Source organism: Eubalaena glacialis, chromosome 5 (assembly GCF_028564815.1).
Source record: "Eubalaena glacialis isolate mEubGla1 chromosome 5, mEubGla1.1.hap2.+ XY, whole genome shotgun sequence".
Lineage (NCBI taxonomy): Eukaryota > Metazoa > Chordata > Mammalia > Artiodactyla > Balaenidae > Eubalaena > Eubalaena glacialis.
Window position 1 is genome coordinate 144,890,764 of NC_083720.1, and position 26,099 is coordinate 144,916,862.

The following is a 26,099-nucleotide window of genomic DNA, read 5'->3' on the forward strand; positions in this document are numbered from 1 at the left end:
GGCATGAGATACTAATAGAGGAGGATAGCAAGATGCACCAAGTCCAAGAACTGGAACTGAGGGTGACATGTTTGAAGAACAATGAGAGAAGAAGGGCTTCACAAGAGTATAATATGAAGATTGGCAGCATCATTTATTTCAGAGTATGAAAAGTTCACTGAAATGGTTTCAGATCCCACAACCAACTTAACTTTAAGTAAGGAACTATCCTTTTCCAACTACATATTGGAAAGGTGTGAGGCCTAATATTCTTACAAAACAACATATTGCAATAGATTGAAAGCTGAAATAGATTGAGAGCCCAGCTGTCCCCTATTAAGCCAGATAATAAACAGATTTGCAAAAATGTAAAGCCATGCCACTGTCTTAATTTTTTTTGGTTTAGGAAATAGTTATTTTTCATAAAATTGTTTTATTTAACATATAAACAGTTCATTACTGTTATCTGAAAACGACAATATTTTCAAATGTCTGTTTCAATTACTAGTATGGTAAAAAATAATTGATATAACCCACATAAGCAGAAGCTCTTTCAGGTCCTCAATAATTTTTAAGAATGTCAAGGGGTCCTGAAAAAAAATATTAAAAACCACTATATTAGCACATTTTTCGGCTCTTAATCTCTGTGCCTCAGTTTCCTCATTTGCAAAATGTGGGTAAGGATAATGGGCCTCCTGAGAAGATTAAATTAGATATCATGACAGCTAAAGTGGTATACTCCCTGGAACCCCACATCTGGGACTGACACATGCATTCCCCCAGGTGCTGTGTTTTGGCAATGAACAGCTCTCAACTGAACCCCTTTCCAGGACTTGGCCTCAGCTCTCAGCTCTTGCTACTTCACCCAAGGTGGGTCACAATATCTTCTCATGGCAGCCTGCATCTACTGGTCAGTGTGAAAGTATAGAGAATGCTTCCGTTGTCTCAATTTGGGACAAATATAAAGGACCTTCTCAGCTTGAAAGGTCACTGCTACAGATCAGTGCCATTTATTCTTCTGCCCTATCCTGCTTTCTGCATTCTCCACCCCTCACAGGCATAATCCGTGAAGGGACCTCTGGTACACTGAAATAGAGGACAGAAGTTCAGGCCTTACTGAATCTGATATAAGCAAAGTTAGTCATAGAGATAGGTTTTTTTTGTGAAGGCCAGACAATATTATCTCAACACTAGATGCAAATGAAGGATCACGACATTTTCCAGGTAGATGGTCTTCCAGTAAAAGAGGTTTCAAGGCCCCCTTGTCTTTATTATTTGAACTTCTTGTCTTTCAGTTTAAAACTCTGAACAACCAGGGGAGTGATTTTATTCCCACATTGTAAAAACACTGCTCACAAATCTGGCTGCTGGCTTGGCTTCTAGGAGGCCCCCTGCTGCTCAAGGCTGCTAGCTGCCATGGCTGAAACTCTGCTAAGGATGGTGATTTGAACCGGGATTTGAGATCTTGAAATCAGCCCTCACTAAAAAGGTCCCCCTCTAACATATATACACAACAGAAACTTAACTTGGCTGCTATCAGTTTGATTGACAAATATGCGTATTTTAATTTAAACCCCATTTAATTTTCACAACTACTATGTGAAATAGGCATTGAAAACATAGGTTTTTCAGCTCAGAGTTGTGAAAATACAAGAGAGTTAAGTACCTTGCTATATCCAGATTTTCTGATTCCAAGTTCTATTTCCTTTTCACTTCATCTCATTTTCTGGGCCAAGTATGACTTGTATGACTCTTATGTCTTGTATTTTATAACATTATATCAAGAAACCATCTATTATGTGTTCACGTTTGATTCTAGACTTGAAGCCACCCTATAGATGGTCCTTAATAAATATGAGTTCTTGCTGCTGATGAATGCAAAAGAGGGATTTTTTTACTGAAGGTATTTAAAATAAATCTTATACAAAAAATAAGAGCTTCCAAGTTCAGTTTTATAAATGTGTTTTCACATATTGGATTTACATTAGCAAAGTGCACACATGCACACATCATCATCAGAAATGACTACTTTCATGACAATATGAGCAAAAGTAAACTTCTCTACTCAATACCTCAACTCAGAAACACAAATCTCAGACACATGTCCTCAAGGATAGGGACCAGGGTGTTATAAATTCTTCCTGCATGATGATAAGGGCAATCAGAAATTTAAAAAAAATTATTTTGAAGTCTTAACCCGCTGTTCCTATTTTTACTTAAAACCAATATTTCAAATTAACCCTAAGAACAGATAGAAAAACTGGCTGAGACTAAACAATATTCTATGAATGAAAGCACAGAATTGTTAGCTCAATTTGGTCACAAGTGTTTTTATTTATTTTATATTTTCTTATGACCCATGCAGAATCCTAGGTTTAGAATCTGAAATATCATTCTACACATCTGTTATCTTAAAGAGAAATCTTTAACCAAATCTATACAACTAAAATAAATAATTCTATTGTCTCTTTGGTCCTTTGTCAGTTAAATTAATCAAGCTAATAGACAAAGTAATCATTCTGTGAAAATTTCCATGGTTGAGTCAAAATAGGAAATAATAAAGTAACTTTTCAACTTCAAGAAATTTCAGGGTCTAACATCCAAAAAAAAATGAATTATCATTCTCTACTCAGTGTGCAGATTATATGTGATTTATGCTATTTGTAAATGGATATTACTTGTTTTAAAAGTTTTTTTTCCTAAGACTATAAATGGAATAGAGAAAACAGTGAGGCTTCTGAATATTGAAAGAATATGCAGGTTTTAAGCCTCCTTATTTTTTAAAAATGCCATAAATGTTTTTTAAGACACTTCAAATATCTGAAGGACTAGACGTATATGTTGCATCAGAGAACTAGACATGAGCTAAAGGAAGGCAGGATTCAGTTCAATCGGAGAAAATTGTAATGACTCCAGCCATTTAATAAAAGTGCAAAGAGCTCTTTAGTGAGAATTTTTTGTAGAAAGAATTGTGAACACACAATAATATTTCTCACATGAAAAGTGATTATGTAATCCATGATACATAATAAACTCCCAATAAATATAACTTGACAATTTCCCTATCCTTAAATATGAACTAATTTAGTGACTATTGGGTTGGCCAAAAAGTTTGTTCAGTTTTAAGTAAAAATAAAAGACATCTTTTTCATTTTTACCAAGAACTTTATTGAACATATCTCATTTACTGAACAAACTTTTTGGCCAGCCCAATATCTGCTTTGATGAGGGTTAAAAAAGAGGAAAAATGTTATAAAATGTTTATGAAAATCATAGGTGAAATAGTCATAAAAAGCCTATGTTTTTAGGCATCAGGAAAAAAATGATCTGAATATCCCCTAATAATATTCAAACATAATTATGACCTGCAAGCTTATATGTAAATCACTGCTTCTTCCTTCTTTACAGACATGGTTGTTTGTATTTCTCATTTCTAATCTACCCATCATTAATTAATTAGACTGGTGTCTAAGTTCACTCCCTGAACTGTTTTAGAAAGCAGTTTAGAAAATAAGTACGGCACTTCCCTTACTATCAATTAAAAAGCTTATGTGACAGTTAATTTTTCTTTCTTAATCGTAAGACGTCACCTTGATTAGAAGAGAATCTTGTAATCAGCTCAGACAGATTGCATCTTTATCCCCTTGTTCCTTCATGTCTACCACATTTAGTAAAAAGATGCACTTTGAAGAAAGTATCCGATTCCAGAATGAACACACAGAAAACAAAACAAAAACACTGCTAATCACAATGCAGTTAGAGTATCAATCCCTACACTCACAACCACCACTGCACATAAATAAGATTTTCTGTTTCTATAAACTCCTATTATCTTGTGTCACCTTTCATACTATCCTGAGTGCAAGGTTATATGGACATCTTACAGGTTGAAAGTTTGGTGAGTGACTACAAAGAAAATGGCTTGGCTAGAAAAATGGGATGTTCGTAAATTAGGCTGTGTGACTTCAGTAGCTAATAAATTATAATACTTTGTAGCTAAGTATAATTATATACTTTGTAATGTAAGAAAGGTAAACACATTGTCAAGTAAAGAAAAATAGCCCAAATAGGCATAAATCAGTGTTCTTCTCCTAAGAATATCTTTATTGCTATGTTCCACAAGAGGTTTAATTGATAGGTTAGTAATTATTCAGTAATTATTCACTAATGGCAAAGTTTTTAACTACACAATTTCACAATTTTTAGAAAGAAACAAAAGTAAAATGTAATACAAAATTGAATACATAAAATGAAACTCTAAGTGCTGAGAGAATAGTTTTAATTTAGCAGCAGTGTCTCAACCAAATAGGAATATAAAAAGTTTACCTCAAATGTCAAGAAAAAGCGATATGCTATTTTGTTTTCAAATAATAAAACAAAAAATCACTGCCATTTTTCCATGTAAGGTATTTATCATTATAACCTATAGCTACCTACTGAACTCATTTAAGTCATTTAAAATTAGGTGAACAATAATTCTAAGCATATATTTTTACACCACTATCTTGCTTAAAACCATCAAAGGTTCCCGAATTCCTACAAAATTCATATTATCTTAATTCTTGACTCTCCCTGACCTAGCTGTTCCCTATCCTCCCTCCGTATCCACTGTATGATCTCAGCTCTTTTCCAACACTTCTGCCTTACAGGAAAGCTTCACACATTAATGCAATTACTCATGAATTGCTCCAGATCTAAACTGCTGTTCTCTTGAGCTCACCATGGGGCAATAGATGTGTTAAGAACCATTATCCAAAACTAAGAAACAGGGCCAGGAAGATTACTACATAATGAAGCATTATTTAAAATGCTCTCCCAAGAATTACTGAATTCTGTAGATTATACCATTGTTTGATTTTGCTATTTACTACTAATCAAGGGTTCTGACTCAGTGCGGTTACATGGTAACTTGTAGATTTGTATCCAATTGAGATATACACGCTCTTGTCTGGTAATGGGTGACTCACCGGTAGGACAATTAACTGGTTTTGTATTCATTTTACAATATCATTCTAACATCCTTTCATTAAATTGCTATAAATACCTAGTTCCTCAAATGTTCTCCGAACCAATTTACCATTATGTACACTCTCTTAATGAATTGAGTAAATCTCTGATTCTTGTCCAATCTATATTTGTATAGAGTTATATTTTAAGCTTTTGAAAATTATACCTTGACAGTTTTGGAGGCACCACTGAGATATCCAAGTGGATTCATGTGCCAGAGCCAATTAAACTACATTGCTGGAGAAGTCACTTCACAGTCTATTTAAGTCCAGGCATGTCCTTTCTTGGGTCCCAAAGTGACTTCCAAGTGGCAATAACATTTTACTTTTGTTGACTTTCTGCTTTTCTATGTTTTTTCTTTCTTCTGATTTTGCATGAATTTGTTTGCATGTTTGTTTTTGCTTCTGACAAATTCTGTTATTCTATCTGTTTCTTGTCAAACTCCTGGTTAGGGCTGTGTTCCTTTCCACAATGAAGCCTCAAGACTGCTGAGTCTGTTTCTGGTCTCAAACCACTAAGCCAGTTACATCTGAGTAGTTAAGCACCCTATGGCTTCAGCTGTGTTTCTTTCCACAGCCAGGGGATGGACTCGGGAGCAGTGGACCGAAGCCAGCCTTAACCACGTAGCCAAAAATATATATGTCTATGAGTATGATTTTACATGCCAATAATTCCCTGTCTGTAGGGTATCTAATTTAATGGTCTGATGATTTGATGATCTCTGTTGGGTTGATGATAAGGATCTCATCTCGATCAGAGGAGAGACAACAGAGAATCTGATTTATTATTTTGTTATTGTTGTAAATCTGTCTTCTGACTATTTGGGAGCTCAAATTAATTAAAATTTTGTGCCCATTGAAAAGGAAAACAATTCTTAGACACCTAGTATGCACAAACCAGAAATACCGTTCTCAAGAAATACATCTCAGAGTCTCTTGGAAAGAACTATATACTCTTAAATTTAGTTACTTCCTGGAAACACAGAGACTTAACCAAATTTTAGAGACCTTAGAAGAAAAAAATGCACAAAATTTATAGGTACTACAAGTCAAATTTCATGGAAAGGCAGGCTTAGTGTCCCAGTCTCAGGATTGAAGAGCTTTTAAGATTTTTTTTTTTTTAATTTCTATTTATTTTATTTTTGGCTGCGTCGGGTCTTCGTTGCTGCGCGCGGGCTTTGCTTGCGGCGAGCAGGTGCTACTCTTCGTTGCGTTGCACAGGCTTCTCATTGTGGTGGCTTCTCTTGTTGCGGAGCACGGGCTCTAGGCACACAGGCTTCAGTAGTTGTGGCACACGGGCTCAGTAGTTGTGGCTCACGGGCTCTAGAGCGCAGGCTCAGTAGTTGGTGGCGCATGGGCTTAGACGCTCCGCGGCATGTAGCATCTTCCCGGACCAGGGCTCGAACCCGTGTCCCCTGCATTGGCAGGCGGATTCTTAACCACTGCGCCACCAGGGAAGCCCTAAAGACCTTTTAAGAGATCTGTTCCTATGTTTCTTAATGGCATTTCCAGATAGTAGTTACTCAATACATTATGCTCAAGGAGGCACACGCAATTAATTAATATTAATTAACACAAAAGTAAATAAGTAGTCCATAATAGAAAATAATATCAGCCTTTTTTCTGAGATCAATAATAATCTTATAAAGATATTAATATATGTAACAGACATATAGTTATATTTATAATATAGTAATATATAACAATGATAAAATAATCTTTGGAAGATATAGTTAAGAGATCAAAGAGAACAACGTTAAGAAAAAAATATCCAAATATTAGGATAAGGCTGAGAGGATGACTGTGCATCTCTCCAGGTCAAACTGACAGCTTATTTAATTCTTGAGGAGACCGCCCTGCTTTTGACTTTGCTATTGGCTATTAATTAAGAGTTCAGACTCTGTGAAGCTATGTGTTAACTTGTAGATTTGTATCCAATAGAGATACAAATGTTTTCAGTCCAGTAGCAAAGATCATCCCAAATTTTACAGTTTATTGTCCTGGAAGACATTATGCAGTTTTATAATCAAACTAACAGTCTTATTCTAATATTTCTTTATTAAACTTATTAATAACATGTTCCTCAAATCCTCTTTGAACAAGCTTTTATTTTTATTGGTTCCCCTATTAATTACTTTAAATAAATCTTTGACATGTATGTAAGTCATATTTTCAACTTTTAAAAATTATCTTTTACAGCACGCAGACATAGAGAATGGATGTGAGGACACGGGGAGGGGGAAGGGTAAGCTGGGACGAAGTGAGAGTCGCATGGACTTATATACACTACCAGATGTAAAACAGATAGCTAGTGGGAAGCAGCCACATAGCACAGGGAGGTCAGCTCGGTGCTTTGTGACCACCTAGAGGGGTGGGATAGGGAGGGTGGGAGGGAGACGCAAGAGGGAGGAGATATGGGGATATATGTATATGTATAGCTGATTCACTTTGTTATACAGCAGAAACTAACACACCACTGTGACGCAATTATACTCCAATAAAGATGTTAAAAAAAAATTATACTTTTACAGCAACTACTCTTATTTGAAGACACTACCTACTCTATGAAACCTTTTGTTACCTCTCTTTTGTGCCACTACTCTACTAACCTGCTAATAGTGCCTTAAAAGCATGTATAACATAATTATACATGTTTCTTTACTTTTTTTTCTTTTGCTACATCCTAAGACCTCTAGCAGCCTAGACCCTTTTGAGGTTTTTACTGAATATCCAGGGCTTAACACAACCTAGTACTTAAATGATAATTAATAAACATTAATTGAATAAATGAATGCAATAGTATGGATACACAAATTTCTTTTTTTTTCTTTCTTTCTTTCCTTCTTTCTTTCTTTCTTTCAAAAGAGTAACTCAACCCAAAATAAAATTTAACACATATTTCAGTATAGGGTTTAACAGTAAACCATTCATGGTCAATTAGTTCCTCTTGAAATTATTAGGGGATAGGTAGATAACCTGAAATTCATAATACCAATGTAGAGTATAAAAGTATTCAGTAAAACATTTCCAGTCCCAGAGCTGGAAGCTCTAGTCAGACACATACAGTACTTGCTATAAGGTAGCCCTCTTGCATAAAGTTATCACCCAGTGTTAGCCTATTCAAGACCAGATATTCATTACAGAAGAGATGACAGAGCTATAAAATCAGTACTAAGTAACATAGAACAAAATAATTTGGGGAGGAATCAATGGATACTAAAACTTCTGGGTAAAAAATGGTGGAAAACAATATTTACATAGCTTCAGATATTTTTCCAGAGATTACTTATTAATTAACAAGGGGAACTATAACAACTTTACAGTGGTGTAACCTAGTAAACGCCATCTTTACCAAGAGATCAAGTGTAACATCACCAGTAATGATACAAACTGACATCATATACTTCCTGATGTGATCCACTAAGAACACAAATATCACACATGTAGTTTTCCTTCCAAAAATTGCATAAGCTGAACCTAATAGTGAAATACCAGAGAAACATGAATTGGAGAACATTCTACAAAATAACTGTCATGAGCGGTAATAGCATGTGCGATAAAGAATGGTGAGGAACTGTCCCAGATTAAGAGAGGCTAAAGATACCTGAGAGCTAAACATAACACATGACTCTGGATTGGAGCCTGGATTTTTTAAAAAAATGAAACAACTAGGAAAAACTGAATATGGATTTATGTTAAACAAGACAACGTGTCAAGGTTAAATTTCCTGATTTTGATACTTAATCTGTGACGTAAGAGAATATCCTTGTTCTCAGAAAATACATGCTGAAGTATTTAGGAATAAAGGGTCATGATGTGTAAAATAACTCTCACATGCTTCAGGAAAATAATATAAATGATGTATGTGTCTATGTGTTAGAGAGAAGAGGAAAGAGAGGAAAAAATGTGGTAAAACTTAATGACTGATGAAACTGTGTAAAGGATATAAGGCAGTTTTGGGTACAATTCTTCTAACTTTCCTATAAATATGAAATTATTGTAAAATAAACGTAAAATGTATTTAGTAAAATTAAAGTGGCATGTTATAACCAAGGTAATGCTGCTGTTGTATAGTCCCAAGGTAAATTTGGTTACCTTTTTTTTTTTTTAAAGTACAAGATTCACATGAGGGAATAGTAAAAGTAGCAATACCTAGCTTATCTGCTCTCTTGAATCTGATACTATTGATACCCAACTAAATTTTATTTTGAGTCATATTTTATTTTTATTGTTGAGAAGGTAGTTGAAGCTAAGGAGAGGTAGACAAAAAGGGATAGAGAGAAGAAAAGACAGAGGGGAAAACAGCTCATTCTACTCATCTGAGTTCTACTTCCTACAAGTTCTGTTTTGTGGATATGGCAGTTTGTGGAAAGAGATTATCTGAACAAAGATATGATAAAACCTTAAAAAGTAAAACAAAAACAAAAATTGTTTTACATTTCTTTAAATACGCAATGCCTAACCCAGTTTCCGCTCAAGGTAGATAGTCCACAATGTTCTTCACTAAAGAAATAATTTGAATTCATCTTACTTAAATCTTGGTGCTGCCTTGCCAATAATTAAAAGCTAATTGTAGTCCTCCTTTGGTATCTGCAGGGGATTGGTTCCAGGACCACCCCCCCTTGGATACCTAAATTCACAGATGCTCAAGTCCCTTACATAAAATAGCATAGTATTTGCATGTAACCTACCCAGATCCTCCCATATACTTTAAATCATCTCTAGACTATGTATAATATCTAATACAATGTAAATACTATATAAATAATTGCCAGTGCCAAGCAAATTCAAGTCTTGCTCTTTGGAATATTCTGGAATTTTTAAAAATATTTTCCATACGCAGTTGGTTGAATCTGGAACCTGTGAATATGAGGGTCACTGTATACCCTCTCATTTCTATTTTTCTGAGTTGTTAGTAGGCTGCTTACTGTTTGATACATTACTTAGACATGGAATAGTCATTCCAGAACCAGTAATTTCCTGCCTATTCTAGTTAGTGGTCCTTGTGAGTAAGGAATCTGTCTTTTTAGAATGTAAGAATTCAATGACCCTCACAGGAAACCTAGACTTTCTTTTTTTAATATCATATAACTCTGCTGCCACAAGTAAAGAGACCTCCTCTTCTTGGTCACCATCCCCTTCAAACAGTGTGTAACACTTATCCAGGGCACATAGCTAGCACTGGGTTCAACTGAAAATTCACTTTGCTTTCCCATTAAGGCCATATAATAGAATCGTCTTTTGAATTTTTCTTCAATTTGGGCTGCTGCTTTACCCTTAGCAGTTCTACTGCGGTTTTCTTAATGTGATCCTATTTCAGTGAAAAAAAAAAAAAAAAAGGACTTTTTAATGAAGTTTTTATCCATTGCTTTAGTAAAATATGTTTGCTTATTGAACCAGAATAATTTGCTTTTTTATGGCAAAATGATTATTTTTAAATGAATATAGGAATTTTCAGCAAAGTCATAGTGTCAAAAATCAGAAAATCACTTTATGTTGTTTTAATAGAGCAAAAGCAATTTCTGTAAAAATCATTTGTATGGGTCAACAGTTCTGATTTCCTTAAAATTACCTAATGGTCTACTTATGACAACAAGGAGAGACTCACGAAAAGCTCAAGATGTTAGCTTCTTTTATGTTCAAGCCCACTGCACTGAATCAAAAAGTACAAAACAAAACTATATACTGAACAACAGTGGCTATCTTTGAACTTCTTTAGTCAACAGACCTTACAGGCTTCCAGCTGCATAACAGTAAGTTCCCTTCAAGGAACTATAGTATCACTTTATAAAACTTAATAGTGTTCCAACTCTCTTTTGTCATGCAGGATTTCCTAGAGAGATGAATGCTATTGGAGAAGAGCACGCATTAATAGTTCCTTTCTCTTATTCTAAATGTAAGCCCAGCATCTCTGATTAGTTCTTTTTTCTCAGCTATAGCAGCTTCCAGTAGACTGCTGGGTCAAGTTAAATCTTTAGGATCAGTGTACCCTGGCACCCACTCGACTCAGTGATAGTTTCTATATACTTTTATTATCATTATTATTAAAAAATAAAAGAGAGAGAATCACTGTGATTCATGAACCATAGCTAGGTGGCTGATCTTTTCATTTGAAATCACTATTTGTATTAATGTATCCACATTTCTTTGGAACATAAATCTACTGAAGGCAACAGCATGCTGAGATATACTGTCTCATCCCAACCAGCACCTAATACATCATATGAACTATGTGACAGCTGGTTACTCCCCTCCTCATTAAAATTCATGTAGTTCAAATATTCAAGCTGAATATCCTACTGGTAGATGTATTCTTCCAACAGAATGAAGAAAGAAGAAAGACAAAAGCAAAAACTTGAATGTGTCATAAAACTTTCTCTCACAAATGTTTAGGGATCTTAAGTTATCTCAGGACAGACTAGTACTACTAGTAAATACACTATAGTTCAAAATTTATTTTTAAGGTAAAATAAATAAGGTACTCTATAATTCACTATTTTCTTCAACTTTATTTTTTGTTTTTGAAGTCATTGCCTATTATTATTTTGGATAAAATTAACTTAAGATTTAACAGAAGATACTTTTAAATAAGTAATTTATCAAGTTATTATGTGAGTGTTCACATAAATGTTCACAATGTTTAAACTTTTTATTTAAGAAAACAGAGAATGCAAATTAAATTTCTTTGTAAAAAGCCAAGACACCTGTCTTAGGGCAGATGCTTTTTTCCTAATTTCATAATCAGGAAATGACTAGGTCGAGTAAACTTTCTAATTAAAGGGTAACATAAACATGGTAGAATATGCAAATCTTAAGTGTACCTCTCAAATAGTTTTTTTCTAAGCAATATAAATTGATTTTGAAATATGTATGAGTTTCTGGAAAATACACAAATGAGAAATCAGGTAAATAGCAGATTATCCTTATAAAGCACTAACATATAAATAACTTGAATATTTTAAGGATTATTTTTGTTGTGGCTTAAAGGAGCCAACTCAACTTCTTGTCATGATGAGATATACTTTAAAGGTGAGTTTGGCTCTTAAAATGTTATCCTTTCTAAATGGCTACTGGAAAAGGTAATATTATTTAATTTCAGTTTCTGGCTTTAATCCATGTTATTAATAAATACGTGTCATTTTCATCAATATAGCACTTTAAAATTTATAAAGCCTTTTCACATAAAATATAGTACTTGATCCTTACAACAACTCTATAAGGTAGGTAGTATTATTAGGTGAAAAAAGTGAGACTGGAATTTGGTGCCCTCTTTCCAATTGCTTGCTCCTTTTATCACACCATACTTGCTTATTTAAGAAGTTAAAGTCGTGCTTAATGGACACAAAAAGAACTCTCATTTTGCAAATTTGTCTATTTTGATCATGTTTCTGTGTTAGGAGAAATAGTTTGCCTTTGGTTCTTAAGCAATATGATTTTATTCCAGACAAGTTTTACAAAGAGAAAATTAAAAAGCATATTCTTATAAGATATTAAATATTAGAAGGCACTAAAGGCATTTGGGAAAAAAAGAAGTGTGAAAAAGCATGAAAATATTATAAAGTTGTTTAAGAATGTATTAATTTACTACATTTTTATGAAATTATTACTTTTCTTATAATTTGGGGAACTAAAGGTATTTTATAGATTTTCTTCCCTTCTGAAATCATGATGAAAACTCCACCCTCCCCTTTGAGCACACACACTGCACACCACAAGTGCCTCTTGGTCCACAGCCAGCCTGCGGCACAATCCACAGGAAGCTCCAAAGGAGACAAACCAGAAACAGCAGTGAAAGGCAAGAGAGTAAGACAGAAGTGGGCTATGTGTGGTTCTCTGGTAGTTGCCAAGTGTCCTGGAAGGTCAAATATACACTGCTTGCACAATGCACACAACTTTTGCCACTATCTGTCTTTTGCTCAACTTAAGCTGCTGTCAATTTGAAAACAAAACAAAACCAAAAAAAGCATAATTGTGGGTGATGGTAGTGAGGGTAGACTTAATTACTGCAACATATTACACAGACTCTAATAGGGAGGTCCTAGTTTAAGTGATATATCAATAATTGCTGCTTCTCCAATATGGCTTTAGAAACAGAAGGGAAGGATTGAGAATCCTTGGAGTATCTTAAAAGGAGGCTGAAATATAAGTGTATAAAAACTGAAATAGGATAGTAACATAGACGGGGGGAAAAAGGGAGAGAAGCCATGAACTATGAGGGCAAAAGTCAATTCTCTGCATATTTTTCCAGTTTCACTCCAAAGTTTCAGTCCTTGGATTTTCAACTACTTTCCTTATGCAAATAGTTTTTCACGAGCTCTTATTCTATTACCATAAATCTAATACATTGTGCTTTTCAATGCATATTGGCTTTGTCAGATTTCTGATATATTAGAGATTCCCAGCCTTTCCATTTGGAATCCACATGTCATTTCACCTACATCTTAAGTTTTCAGGTAGAACAGGTTAAAAAAAAAAAAAAGGGGGTCAAGAACCAAATGCCAAGTAATAGCTGTTTAGAGTATGAAAAAAGCAGCTTGCAAAGGAGTCTGAAAGGAGAAAAGGAGAATAACCAAAGGACAGTTAACCCTGCAAAAGGAGAAGTGATAAGTATATAGAGTCCTCAACGGTATGAAATGCTGAAGAGAAGTCAAGAAAGATGAAGATTGAAAAAAAAAGAATATGAAAACTGGCAAAGTCACTAATGACTTTAGAAAAGCTCTCAATTGGGGTGGTTTCTGCCTACCAAGGCATATGTTTCAACATCTGGAGATATGTCCAGGTGTCACAACTTGAGGGTTCTACTGGCATTTTATGGGGAGGGGTCAGGGATGCCATTAAACACCCTACAGTGTACAAGACAGCCCTCTCCCACCTCCCAACAAAGAACTATCCAGGACAAAATGTCAATAGTGTCCATGTTGAGAAACTACACATTACAAGAGCTAATAAAACATGAAATTGAGGACTCCGTGGGCAGCGAGGAAATGCATTTGGCAAGAGAAGGCTATTCTTTTAGAGAAGTTTGCCTTGTAGTGGAAAAGAGGGACAGGGAAGAGAACTTCAGGAGCAAGCAGGATATGGAAATTTTTAACTTTTGTTTATTTCCTTCAGGCTGGGAAACTTGGCAGTGTTGTAAACTGACAGCGGTGAAGAGATGGAGAAGAAACCAGAGAAGCAAGCATGAGAGACATACTGATGATGACTGTTCTTAAGGAGGTAAGGAGTTGAGATCAGGAAGACGAGTAGAAACCACTGCTTTGAAAGAATGCAGGGACACATATCTCTCTAAGATCAGAGGAAATGGGGGACTGATGGGAAAAAGACTAAGAGTGGGTGGCAAGAACAGGATAGTTGGAGGAGGGTGTTTAAAGCTTACACTTGGTGCCTGAGATAAGCAATTGGCCTGTGATCCATTTTCTCTGAGACAGAGTTCCAGGAAGTTTGCTTCCTGGAAACAGCTCCTTGTAAACACAGTAATGACTGACCTAATTAGCAAACAAACAAACCACAAAACTAAATGGTTTTTACTATAAGGGAGTTTAAGTGAGACTGCTTATGAAAAATAAAGCTGGAACTTAGAGATTTATGGGATATGACTCCCTGGAAAATGTCTGTGTATGCTATCTAACTATTTGAGTATAAAGTAGAGATGCTTCATGAGGTCAAAGGGGAAAACTAGTTATAAGATAAATAAGTTATAAGATAGTTATAAGATAACTAGTTATAAGATATCCAGTTATAAGATATATATAAGATATATATAATATCTAGTTATAAGATAAATAAGTTCTGAGGATGTAGTGTACAGCATGGTGACTATAATTAAAAAGAAAAACAATGAGATGTTTCATATTGATTGGCTCTTTCTGTGTCAATGAGGTGATTCTATACATTTAACAATGCAAACTTTATCCAACAATCTGGGCCAGTGCCCACCAGATGCAGAAAGGAGCTGGGGAGCTGGACGGTATTCCAGATCTCTCCCTGCTTCACCTGCGTCTCTTGACAACTGATAAAAGCTCTGATTCATGTTGAGTTTCTCTGACAAAAAAAATTCTTTGTGTTTCTCACCGACACATACACTAATCATTGGGTAGTGTTGAAAACAACTAGCCAAGCATTAAAATCATAATTCTGTAAGGAAATTACAAACGTATACAATAAAGAGCCTAAGAGATGGAACAAAAAAAGGTACTTGGGTTGTTTCCAGTTGAATGTAACAAGCTTAGAACAATAGAAGATATAAACAAAGGAGGAATTTCAGAGCAAACTTTTAGCACTAGAGTGAAATGATCACTGAATTAAATTATAAAAGTGATAAAATGACAGCTACTCTAAATTAGGAGTGACTAAACAAAAAGATCATCACATAGGAAAAGTGTGAAATGTATATGCATGATTCATTTGTAAATCACACTTTCTTATCCTGAATTGCAAATATGATGGTTTGTGAGATTATTATAAATGTCTGTCTTGACTGTTAAATTATTTGAAAAATAATATTAATATATTAAAATATTTATATCTTTTCTATAAACTGACTATAATGTAAAATATTAGACATAATTCTACTACAATAATATACTTCTTGACCTTGGAAGTCAAATTTTGTTTGGCTTTTTTAATTTACTAAAATTAATTTAATATGTTGTATTTAGATTTCAAAATAATAGAATAACCCTAGGAAGAATATTTTTTTCTTTATTGTGTAACTAGAATAATGTAAAAACTTCAAATTCCAATGACTATTCCCTCAGAAAAGATAGTTATTTTACTCAAGGTCAATTCTATGTTACAGACCGTGCAGTGTTCAGATGGTCAGAGATTTGCCATGGATCCTGAATCAATAAATATTCTTTCTCACACTCTGAAAGCTGTGTCAGCTCATGGGGTTACCTAAACAAGGCATAAAATAGTTTGCATCTTACAGAAAACTGAGATGAACTGAACCAATTAAAAGTAAAACTGACATCTTTGCATTCTAATCCCAAGAATAAAAGGTAAACAACCTTAATTTTCCAATTTCTTAATTTCAGAGGGGTATAAACTGTCTAACGGGTATCCTAGATATAGTGTGGTTAGAGAAAAAATGTTTAATTTTCTTCTACTATTGTCCATCTTAATTATTTCCTTGATAAATAATAATAAATAGGAATATATATTGTTCTTAATGAAGCTTTTAATATATTCTAGCATTGTTATTATTACAATGTGATTGCTTATTGCTATGGCCTGAATGTTTGTATTCCCCCAAAATTCATATGTTGAAATTCTAATCCCCAAAGATGATGGTATTAGAAGGGGGGGCCTTTGGGAGGTGCTTAGGTCATGAGGGTGGACCCCTCATGAATGGGATTAGTGCCTGCATAAAAGAAGCTCCAGAGAGATCCCTAACCCCTTCCACCAGGTGAGACACAGCAAGAAGATGCTGGCTACAAATCAGGAACCATGCTGCCACCTTGATCTTGGACTTCCCATCCCCCAGAACTGTGAGAAATAGATTTCTGTCATTTATAAGCTACCCAGTCTGTGATATTTTGTTATAGCAGCCTGAACAAACTAAAACATTTATAGTAAATTTTAAAAATGTAATCACAGAGGGAAAAATTAGGTGCTATGGACATTTTCATGTGAACTGTATGAAGAGAAATGGTAATAACTAGGATACTGCACTTATTTACTTACAACTTTTCTTAAAGTCATTTAAGATGAAGTGAGTTAACTCTCTGAATAAGCTATTCATAGCATTGTGCACCAAACATACAAATTGTGACCGCTTCTAAACAAAAATGACTCATCCCAAAAGCTAGAATGAAAAAAAATGAATGGAATATTTTATCCAATTCTTCTTTTTTAAAGGCAATTCTGAATCTATAAGTTGATAAGAAATGGAGTTGGAGTAGATAAAATACACAGGGGATTTTTAAATATCACCTTATAGACATATTTGACTCAGAACTTACATTTTTTTAATGGGTTCTCCAATAATATCACAAACAATTGACTACGTCTTGTCTTCTTTGTATGGCCAGTCCATAAGTATTGTACTGATATGATCCTGGAAACCATTCTGTAAGGTCAATTATCCTAAAATGAATGACGCTTCTACTAGAACAATATCAAAGGTGGTATGGCCTTGATCAAATGCTTAGCATCAAAAACCAGTTTTATCAAACAATGCATCATAGAAACATCTGTACATTTGTATAATAAGTTAAAATGTCAAAAATGTGCATAAGGACACCACACAGTGATTGTTCTAAAGGCCTTAATTCATATCTATATCAACATATATCACAACCTAATTAGCAATTTTACCTTTAATTCACCCATATTTATTGTGCACCAGGCACTTTACTAAGTGCTATAAGAAATGCTAATATACACAAAAGTTCTTCCATTTAAAAGACTGAATGAAATCTAATAAATGAAACATATTCAAATAACTAAGTGGTGAGTGCCATGCACATGATACACTTAGAAGAACATTGATATCATTAGTAACTAGAAAAATCAATAAAGGCATTATGGATTAGGGCTATTAGTCTAAAATTAATATACTACTTATCAACAAATGTAATTGCATGTTTAATGAGTGATACTTGTGATTTTCCTTCTTAAAATACATGAGGATTAAGGAGAATGATTTGTATGCTCCCATTTTCTTAAATATAGTAATGACTTCCTTTTCTCATTAAATGTCCTTGTAGCATGCAATGATATTAGCTTTAATTCCATTCACAATGTTACATCAAAAGCTGAGATCATTATTTTAACCCTCAAAAAGCCATTAACATTTTTACGTATTTGAAAGTCTTATTTAAGATATCAGGATTCAGAGGAGAAACTCCTTGAATCAGATCTTATAATCATCATCTTTCACTTGCTCTTAATTTTGAGCTTGAACAACTTTCATGCCACAAAATGAAAGTGTGAAAGTGCATATACCAAACAAGCCCAGGAGAGCTCTTTTGCCTAGTGGATGGTAGAGGTGGGATGTTTTGAAAGTGATTCTTTAAACATTAATTTTGTACTTTCTTCTTTACTGTCCCAGTGCCTCCCAGAGGTCCTGCTCAGCACTAGCATCGTCCTCAATGTTAGAAATTAGCCAAAAACGCTAGGGAGTTATGTACATAATTAATAGTGTCAATTGAGCATGTGAGATAAAGTATATGTAAATTAGGGATACGGGAGTTCATGTGCCCTTTTTTAATCCTTTTTTACTTTTGATATCAATGGTCACAATCCAAATCAAGCATGCCCCACCCATTCTGAATTTTAAGATGGTCAAAATGGTTAAATCTGGTGTATTGATAAGATTAGGTTAATATCTCCCAGTCTGGAACTCTAAAATTCTAAAGGGCTGTCTCTTTCATCTTTGCATCTTCAAAGTAGGTTCTAAATAAATATTTATTGAAAGAAATTGTGAATGAATTGATGAATGGATGAATGAATAAAGAAAACGCTAACAAAGGAGAAAACAGTAGGCCCCAGAAGAAAAGTGAATGCATAGTTAAGTGCTTGTCTATTTAGCATAGGGCTTAATTAGTCTTAATCAATTATTGTCAATAATATTTATATTCTAGATTTCAACATATCAAAGAATTAAGATACAACATGAGACGCTGCTGATATGCAAGTAACTGTTTTTTTTCTCAAAGAAGAAGTCCTACAGCTCATGTTTTTACTATGCTATTCACAGTTTCTACACAAAGGCAACAGGATGCCAAACTGCAAATGAGAGGAATTACGCTGTCAGAGTAAAAGTGGCCATAAGTGAATTCTGTCAGAATCGCTCAGCACAGATAGTCCAGGGGAACTTTGTGGATGCATTTGCTGAGTAAGCTAAAGCTAACACAACTTTCCAAACCAGCTTTTTAATGTAATAAAAACAAGTATTTCCAAATATAGTAATATTCCCAAACCGGGAGTCAAGTAAAGTTAATTTAGATATACATCTCAAGGCCTTTAAGTCAGGAAGAGAGCACATCTCAAAGGACAAAACTTGTGGTTAGAATGAATCCTTCAGTGTCAAAGATGTTTTCCTCTTTCTGAACCACAATGACCAAGCTCAGTGTGAGGCATCAAATCAAATGACTTTATGCCCATCAGATGCCTGTAGACAACAGCGAGGGAGGAGGTAAGCAGGAAATCTCAGTTAATTAAAAGAACTGAGATACAATAAACTATTAGGGACTATCATAGTCATTAGTGCCCATGATACATATCTGGGTCTACATCATCCAGACACATGCAAGAGACTACTCCCTGGCCCCTTCTGTGGCAAGTTTGGGCCTGGTGATTAGATTTGCTCAACGGGAAATGAAGTGAGTCTCTCACAGGTAAAGCATTTATTACTAGGGTGTGGCCTCCAGAGATCTTTTACCACAGTGGAAGGCAGTGTTTTGCAACAGCTGCTGCTTCAACAGCCTGGATACAGAAGGAGGAGATACTGAATGGAACTCCAGCACCTTCCGCAATGAACACATAGCCAGAGCGAGAAATAAATCTATATTATGAAGTCACTAAAATTTGGAGGTCGCTGGCTCTTATGTAGCCTGGCTCATCCTTCCTCATACACTCAGGCACTTTCCTTCCTCTAGTGATGCCAGGTGCTATATATTGTTTAACACATACAAATCTATCCTCAATTAATACTTTTTTTTAGAGCGGGGTGATCTCATAAATATTTGGAGTTAGACTTCACTGTGTGAAGCTGCTGGAGAAACCAAGACAAATCCTTACATTTAATCATTTATACATCATAATCTGGAGGGAAAGTTCCTGTAAAGAAAGAGTCTACTTCTAGAAAAGTTGTTTTTAAATGTTTGGACCATCCTAAGGAAAGTATCAAGAAAGTTACTCAGAGGAAAATTAAGGGAAGTCTTTATTTAAGGCAGTTTGAAGATATATAATAAATTTGAATGCTCATCAAATTGTTACATATATATTGATTTCTTGTAATAAATTTAAGCAAAGTCCAATTTCTTCTGAGCCACTGATGTTCGAAGAGTTAATACATCCTGCCCTTTCCCTTTTATACTGAAATATCCCCAAAGTGTACAAAAACACTAGAATTGTGGTCTATCTCACCTGTTAGGGAATATTTTTGGTCATTCACAGGAACCCTCAGCATCTTAAGACACAGAGCCATACACCATTGGTAGAATTAAATCCTCATGACCTATATGAAATACTCTAGTTCCTTCTAAGTATAAATATCTTCTTTTGTGACAAAGCTCCTTTTTGGATGAGCTATCTCTCAGTAAAGACATTGATACCATTCATCAGCATATCGAGACATATTACCACATTTTAAATCCGGAATAAGTACTACATTTTGTTTATTTTTTGTATCTCTTACAGAGGGTTGTAGTCTAGACTTAGAGCAAGCATAGATTGCCTTAAATGTGTTAACTTCATTATACAGAAATAATGCAAGAAAAATGAAAAATTAATTTTAAATCTATTACATTCCCCCCAAAGCATGTAGGATTTAAAGTTAGACAGTGAGTGTCCAAATCTAAATCCTATTTCTGCCACTTACTATCTGTGTTTTCGGGCAAGTTGCTTATCTTCTTAGTGCCTTATTTTACTCTTTTGCAAAACATGATGAGTAAAAGAATCACTCAGCTCATAATATTGTGAGGACTGAATGTGATAATATATGAGAAGCATTAAGAGTACTCCCTTGGTTCAAATAAGTATTAACAATACATGTTACTATATTGCTCTAAAAGAAAAGAATAACTGAACCATGGATGCATTCTTAAACACACATATTCACCTGAATTATTTTGGAAAGAAATACAGAAAATGTGTGCATCTTCTCACACATAAAGCTATCATTTCCTAAACATATGTCACTTGCTTCACATATAGCTAAAATTACCTAAAAATCCTAGCATTTCTTCCTTATATTGCTAAGAGCTAAATAATACATTGTACGCATGTTAAATTAACTATGACACTATAAATTAATTAAAGATCGAGATATTAGTTGCAAAGTCGTAAGGAAGAAGGTCATAATTTTGATACATTTCGTGTGGAAATTCAAGGGTGTCAGTATTTATTTCAACAAGTTTTACCTGTGACTCCAGTGAACATGTACAATAGTTTAACCAAGTTTCTGTCCAATCTCCCCTACCATGGCAATGGTGTAATCCTGCCATCTAGTGGACGATCTACATCACTGCAGGTATACTTTTTGAAAATTTATAAAAAGCCTCAAATAAATTAACAAAATCACATTTTTATATTTGACATTTAAAATTTTAAATCTTGAAAGTGTATCTGAGGAGAAGAATAATGATTTTGTGATGTTATGAGGAGAATTATATAAATGTAGTATGAAAAACATGAGATATAAAAAGAATAAGTAATAGGCCCAACTTTGGGCAAAGGTAATAAACAGGGCACACTTATTAATATAAATACATCTTTATAAAGGAATAACAGAAATTTGGTGAAGAGAAATGTTTCATAATAACTCATTAGCCATAACTTTTAATGTTGCATCAACTGGAAATCTATTTTAACATGTTCTTCTATTTAGACAAAAAAAATCAATTGCAACAATAATAATATAATATTTTCAATGCAAAGAACAGAAAGAAAGATGAAATATAATGTAATATCTTTCTATATATGCAAATATAAATACACACATACATAGTCATTTTTTAGCATAAAAGAAGGAAAAAAAAAAAAAAAAAGCAAGAAACCCATTATCGTTTGTTGTTCTGTAGATGATTTGTCCAAGATTAAAATCTGGCCAAGCCTGACCTAGTGGCTAGAACCTCTAACTTCAAACACAATGGTTTTGCTATCACTCAGTGTTGCCTCAGTAACTTAAGGCTTCTTCACATTGCAACTGTCAGAACTAGATGACCTAATATTTTCATTTGAAATATAACTGTCTAAGATATATAAATATAAGTGATTTAGTTTCGAGCATTTTTCACATATAAGTAGGTAGGTAGATAGATCCTTTTAAAGAAGCAGTGTTAAATACTAGAAAATCAAAGACACTGCTGAAAAAGGACACATGAGAAAGGGAGCAAACTGAATCCAAAAGGCAAGCCCATCCCAATATTTGTGAGGCCTGAGGCCTCATGGACCTCCCAGGCTGCAGTCCACTCACATCTTTTCCCACCCTGGCTGTATCCTACACTGTGAGGGAGCTAATACAAGTACCTCTAAGACACCCCAGCTCACAAGTGCAAGCTCAGACCCCACCCTCCTATACATACCCCATTTCTACCCTCATCTGCAGGCTTCCACAATTTGAACCAGGAATCTGGAATCTCGGTCACCTGGAATGTGTTAAAGCTTTGGATGGGCATATCACCTTGACCCTCAAGGATTCTCACCCTATGTGAAGTGGGAACTATAGAAAGACAGGAAGAATAGGATCCACTAAAGCAGCAGTCCCCAACCTTTTTGGCACCAGGACCAGTTTCATGGAAGCCAATTTCTCCATGGACCGGTGGCAGGGTGATGGTTCAGGTGGTAATGCAAGTGATGGGGAGTGATGCTGAGCGGCAGATGAAGCTTCCACTCACCCGCCACTCACCTCCTGCTGTGCAGCCCAGTTCCTAACAGGCCACAGACTGGTACCGGTCCATGGCCCAGGGGCTGGGGACCCCTGCACTAAGGGGTCTAAGGGTGGTACTGGCATACGTGTGGTTTACAACAGGGCATTTTTTAGGTGGCTAGAGATGGAGAAATGGTGTGAAATGATGTTGTCAGAGGTTGTCTTCATGATCAACATTTTTCTTAGACTGTATATCCCAGGGTCTTGCTCTAGGATGGAGAATGTCACACCTTCCATGGAAGCAAGAAAGACAGGTTTTAAGGGTTGCTATCCTGGTGTGCTTCTATGTGTTTTGACCCATAAGCGTCTCAAGTGAAAACTTAGCCTCTCTGACTTGTGATATCAACTATGCAAACCAATTTTTCCTTCAAAAGAAAGTCTCTTCGATAAGTGAGGCTGGGTAAACTAGACAGCAACATGTAAAAGAATGAAATTAAAACATCCTCTAACACCATATACAAAAATAAACTCAAAATGGATTAAAGACCTAAATTTAACACCAGATACTATAAAACTCCTAGGGGAAAACACAGGCAGAATACTCTTTGACATAAATCGCAGCTATATTTTTTTGGATCTGTCTCCTAGAACAATGGAAATAAAAGCAAAAATAAACAAATGGGACCTAATTAAACTTAAAAGCTTTTGGACAGCAAAGGAAACCATAAACAAAACAAAAAGACAACCTACGGACTGGGAGAAAATATTTGCATATGATAATATCAACAAGGGATTAATTTCCAAAATATACAAACAGCTCATACAGCTTAATATTAAAAAAAAACCAATCAAATAATGGGCAGAAGACCTAAATAGATATTTCTCCAAAGAAGATATACAGATGGCCAACAGGCACATGAAAAGATGTTCAATATTACTAATTACTAGAGAAATGCAAATCAAAACCACAATGAGGTATCACCTCACACCAGTCAGAATGACCAGCATTAAAAAGTCTACAAATAACAAATGCTGAAGAGGGTATGGAGAAAAGGGAACCCTCCTACACTGTTGGTGGGAATGTAAGTCAGTGCAGCCACTATGGAAAACAGTATGGAGGTTCCTCAGAAAACTGAAAATAGAATTACCACATGATCCAGCAATCTGACTCCTGGGCATATATCCAGAGAAAACTCTAATTCAAAAAGATACATGCACCCCAATGTTCATAGCAGCACTATTTACAATAGCCAAGACATGGAAGCAACCTAAATATCCATCGACAGATGAATGAATAAAGAAGATGTATATATATACACATGTATATACATACATATACATATATATACATGTGTATATATATACACATACATGTACACACAATGGGATATTACTCAGCCATAAAAAAAAGAATGAAATAATGCCATTTGCAGCAAAATGGATGGATCTAGAGATTATCATATTAAGTGAAGTAAGTCAGATAGAGAAAAACAAATATCATATGATATCACTTATATGTGGAATCTAAATAAATGATACAAGTGAACTTCTTTACAGAACAGAAATAGACTCACAGACATAGAAAACAAACTTATGGTTACCAAAGGGGATGGGGAGGAGATAAGTTAGGTCTTTGGGATTAATGTGTATACACTACTATATATAAATCAGATAAGCAACAAGGACCTACTGTACAGCACAGGGAACTATATTCAATATCTTGTAATAACGTATAATGGGAAAGACTCTGAGAGAGTATATATACATATATTACTGAATCACCTTGCTGCACACCTGAAACTAACACAACATTGTAAATTAACTACATTTCAATTTTTTAAAAAAAGAAACACAACAACAAAAAATATGATGCTTCATTTTGCAAGGAGCATGAACTTGCCAGTAATATATGGGATTATTCTTCAGTCTGTTTTCATTGTGCAAGAAGCATGAACTTGCCAGTAATAGATGGGATTATTTTATTACATGCAAGCAGATGTATATACTTACCATGCTGTTCATTTTTGAAGATGATGAACCTGCTCTCTGCTTTCTTAGACTATTAACTTCTTCTACGTTTCCATCTTTTGGTTTCAAAATCATCCTGCTACCCCCTGCAGTTCCTTCTGATGAGGATCGCAGTCGCCTCTCTACAAATCTTCCTTCACGGTATGGACTGAGGCTACTGGCAAGAACTATTTAAAAAATAAATAAATAAAAATTAATACAAATGCTTAAATGTAGTTTTTATAAATGTTCCATTGAAAGTAAATGGAAAACTCTTAGGGTCATTCAACAATTCTCAATCACAGAAAACTTTTTGAATTAGTAGTGGTCCTTTACTTAACTATGTAATCACTTTGAAGCCTCTAAAACTTTCTAGTCATCCTTGGCTTCTTCACACCTCACATAAATCATATAAGCAAATCCTGTCCTCATTACCTTCAACTGTATACAGAATGTGATCACTTCTCACCACCTCCCGCACTAACTTCCTGGCACAGACTCCATCAGGGCTTGCCTTGATTACTGCAATACTTCCTAATAGCCTACTGTCCCTGCCTACTCCCACCTGCCTCTCCCCAACCAACACACAGTCTATTTTCTACAAGGTAACCAGAATGATACACTGAAAACATAAGTGAGATTGATCACGACTGCTTCTCTAATCCTAAAGCTGATGTGCTTCCTGGTAGTGGGCTACCAGGTTCCGCATGATATGACCCTACTCCCAACCCCCACACAGGGGGCTTCCCATTGCTCACCTGTTCATCTCTCTAACCTCATCTTCTACTGCCCTCCAGCCCCTTGTTCACTCTGCTTAGGGCATACTGGACTTCCTGTTGTTTCTACAACATTGCAGGCACGCTCCAGCCCCAGAATCTTTACCCCATACCCTTTGCACTGATATACTTCTCCCAAATAGCTGTATGGCTTACTCCCTAATTTTTGTTAATATGTTACTTTGAGTAATACCCCATTCACTGTACATAAAAATGGAAACTAAAAACAAAGAACTATCAGAAACAGAAATTAAGACACTCATCCTTAAGATTCTTTTCCTCTAGAACCACCTCCAGTACCAAAATCTGTCAGTCAGAGAAAGAGAATCAGTAGGAGACCTATATTAAAAAGATTTATTGCAAGGAATTGGCTTATGCATTTGTGGGGCTGGCTAGGCTGCGCCTCGAGGCATGCGGGATCTTAGTTCCCTGACCAGGGATCGACCTGTGCCCCCTGCAGTGGAAGCACAGAGTCCTAACCACTGGACAGCCAGGGAATTCCCGAACACCTTTTCAAAAATTTGGGCAGATCCACCAGAGGTCAGACAGCAGAAGCAAGAAGAACTACAATCCTGCAGCCTGTGGAACAAAAACCACATTAACAGAAAGATACACAAGATGAAAAGGCAGAGGGCTATGTACCAGATGAAGGAACAGAATAAAACCCAAAAAAAACAACTAAATGAAGTGGAGATAGGCAACCTTCCAGAAAAAGAATTCAGAATAATGATAGTGAAGATGATCCAGGACCGCAGAAAAAGAATGGAGGCAAAGATCGAGAAGATGCAAGAAACA

At 35.2% G+C, this 26,099-nt stretch overlaps 1 protein-coding gene across 7 annotated transcripts in view; it reads right to left on the reverse strand.

Annotated features, from left to right (window-relative positions):
• Nucleotides 1-26,099, reverse strand: part of CCSER1 (coiled-coil serine rich protein 1) — a 1,301,104-nt gene that overhangs the window by 1,111,365 nt on the left and 163,640 nt on the right. For all 7 annotated transcript variants that reach the window (XM_061191724.1, XM_061191723.1, XM_061191722.1 and 4 more), the window contains exon 3: nucleotides 24,532-24,716. In XM_061191724.1, the coding sequence (XP_061047707.1) occupies nucleotides 24,532-24,716 (185 nt within the window). The remainder of the gene's footprint in view (nucleotides 1-24,531; nucleotides 24,717-26,099) is intronic.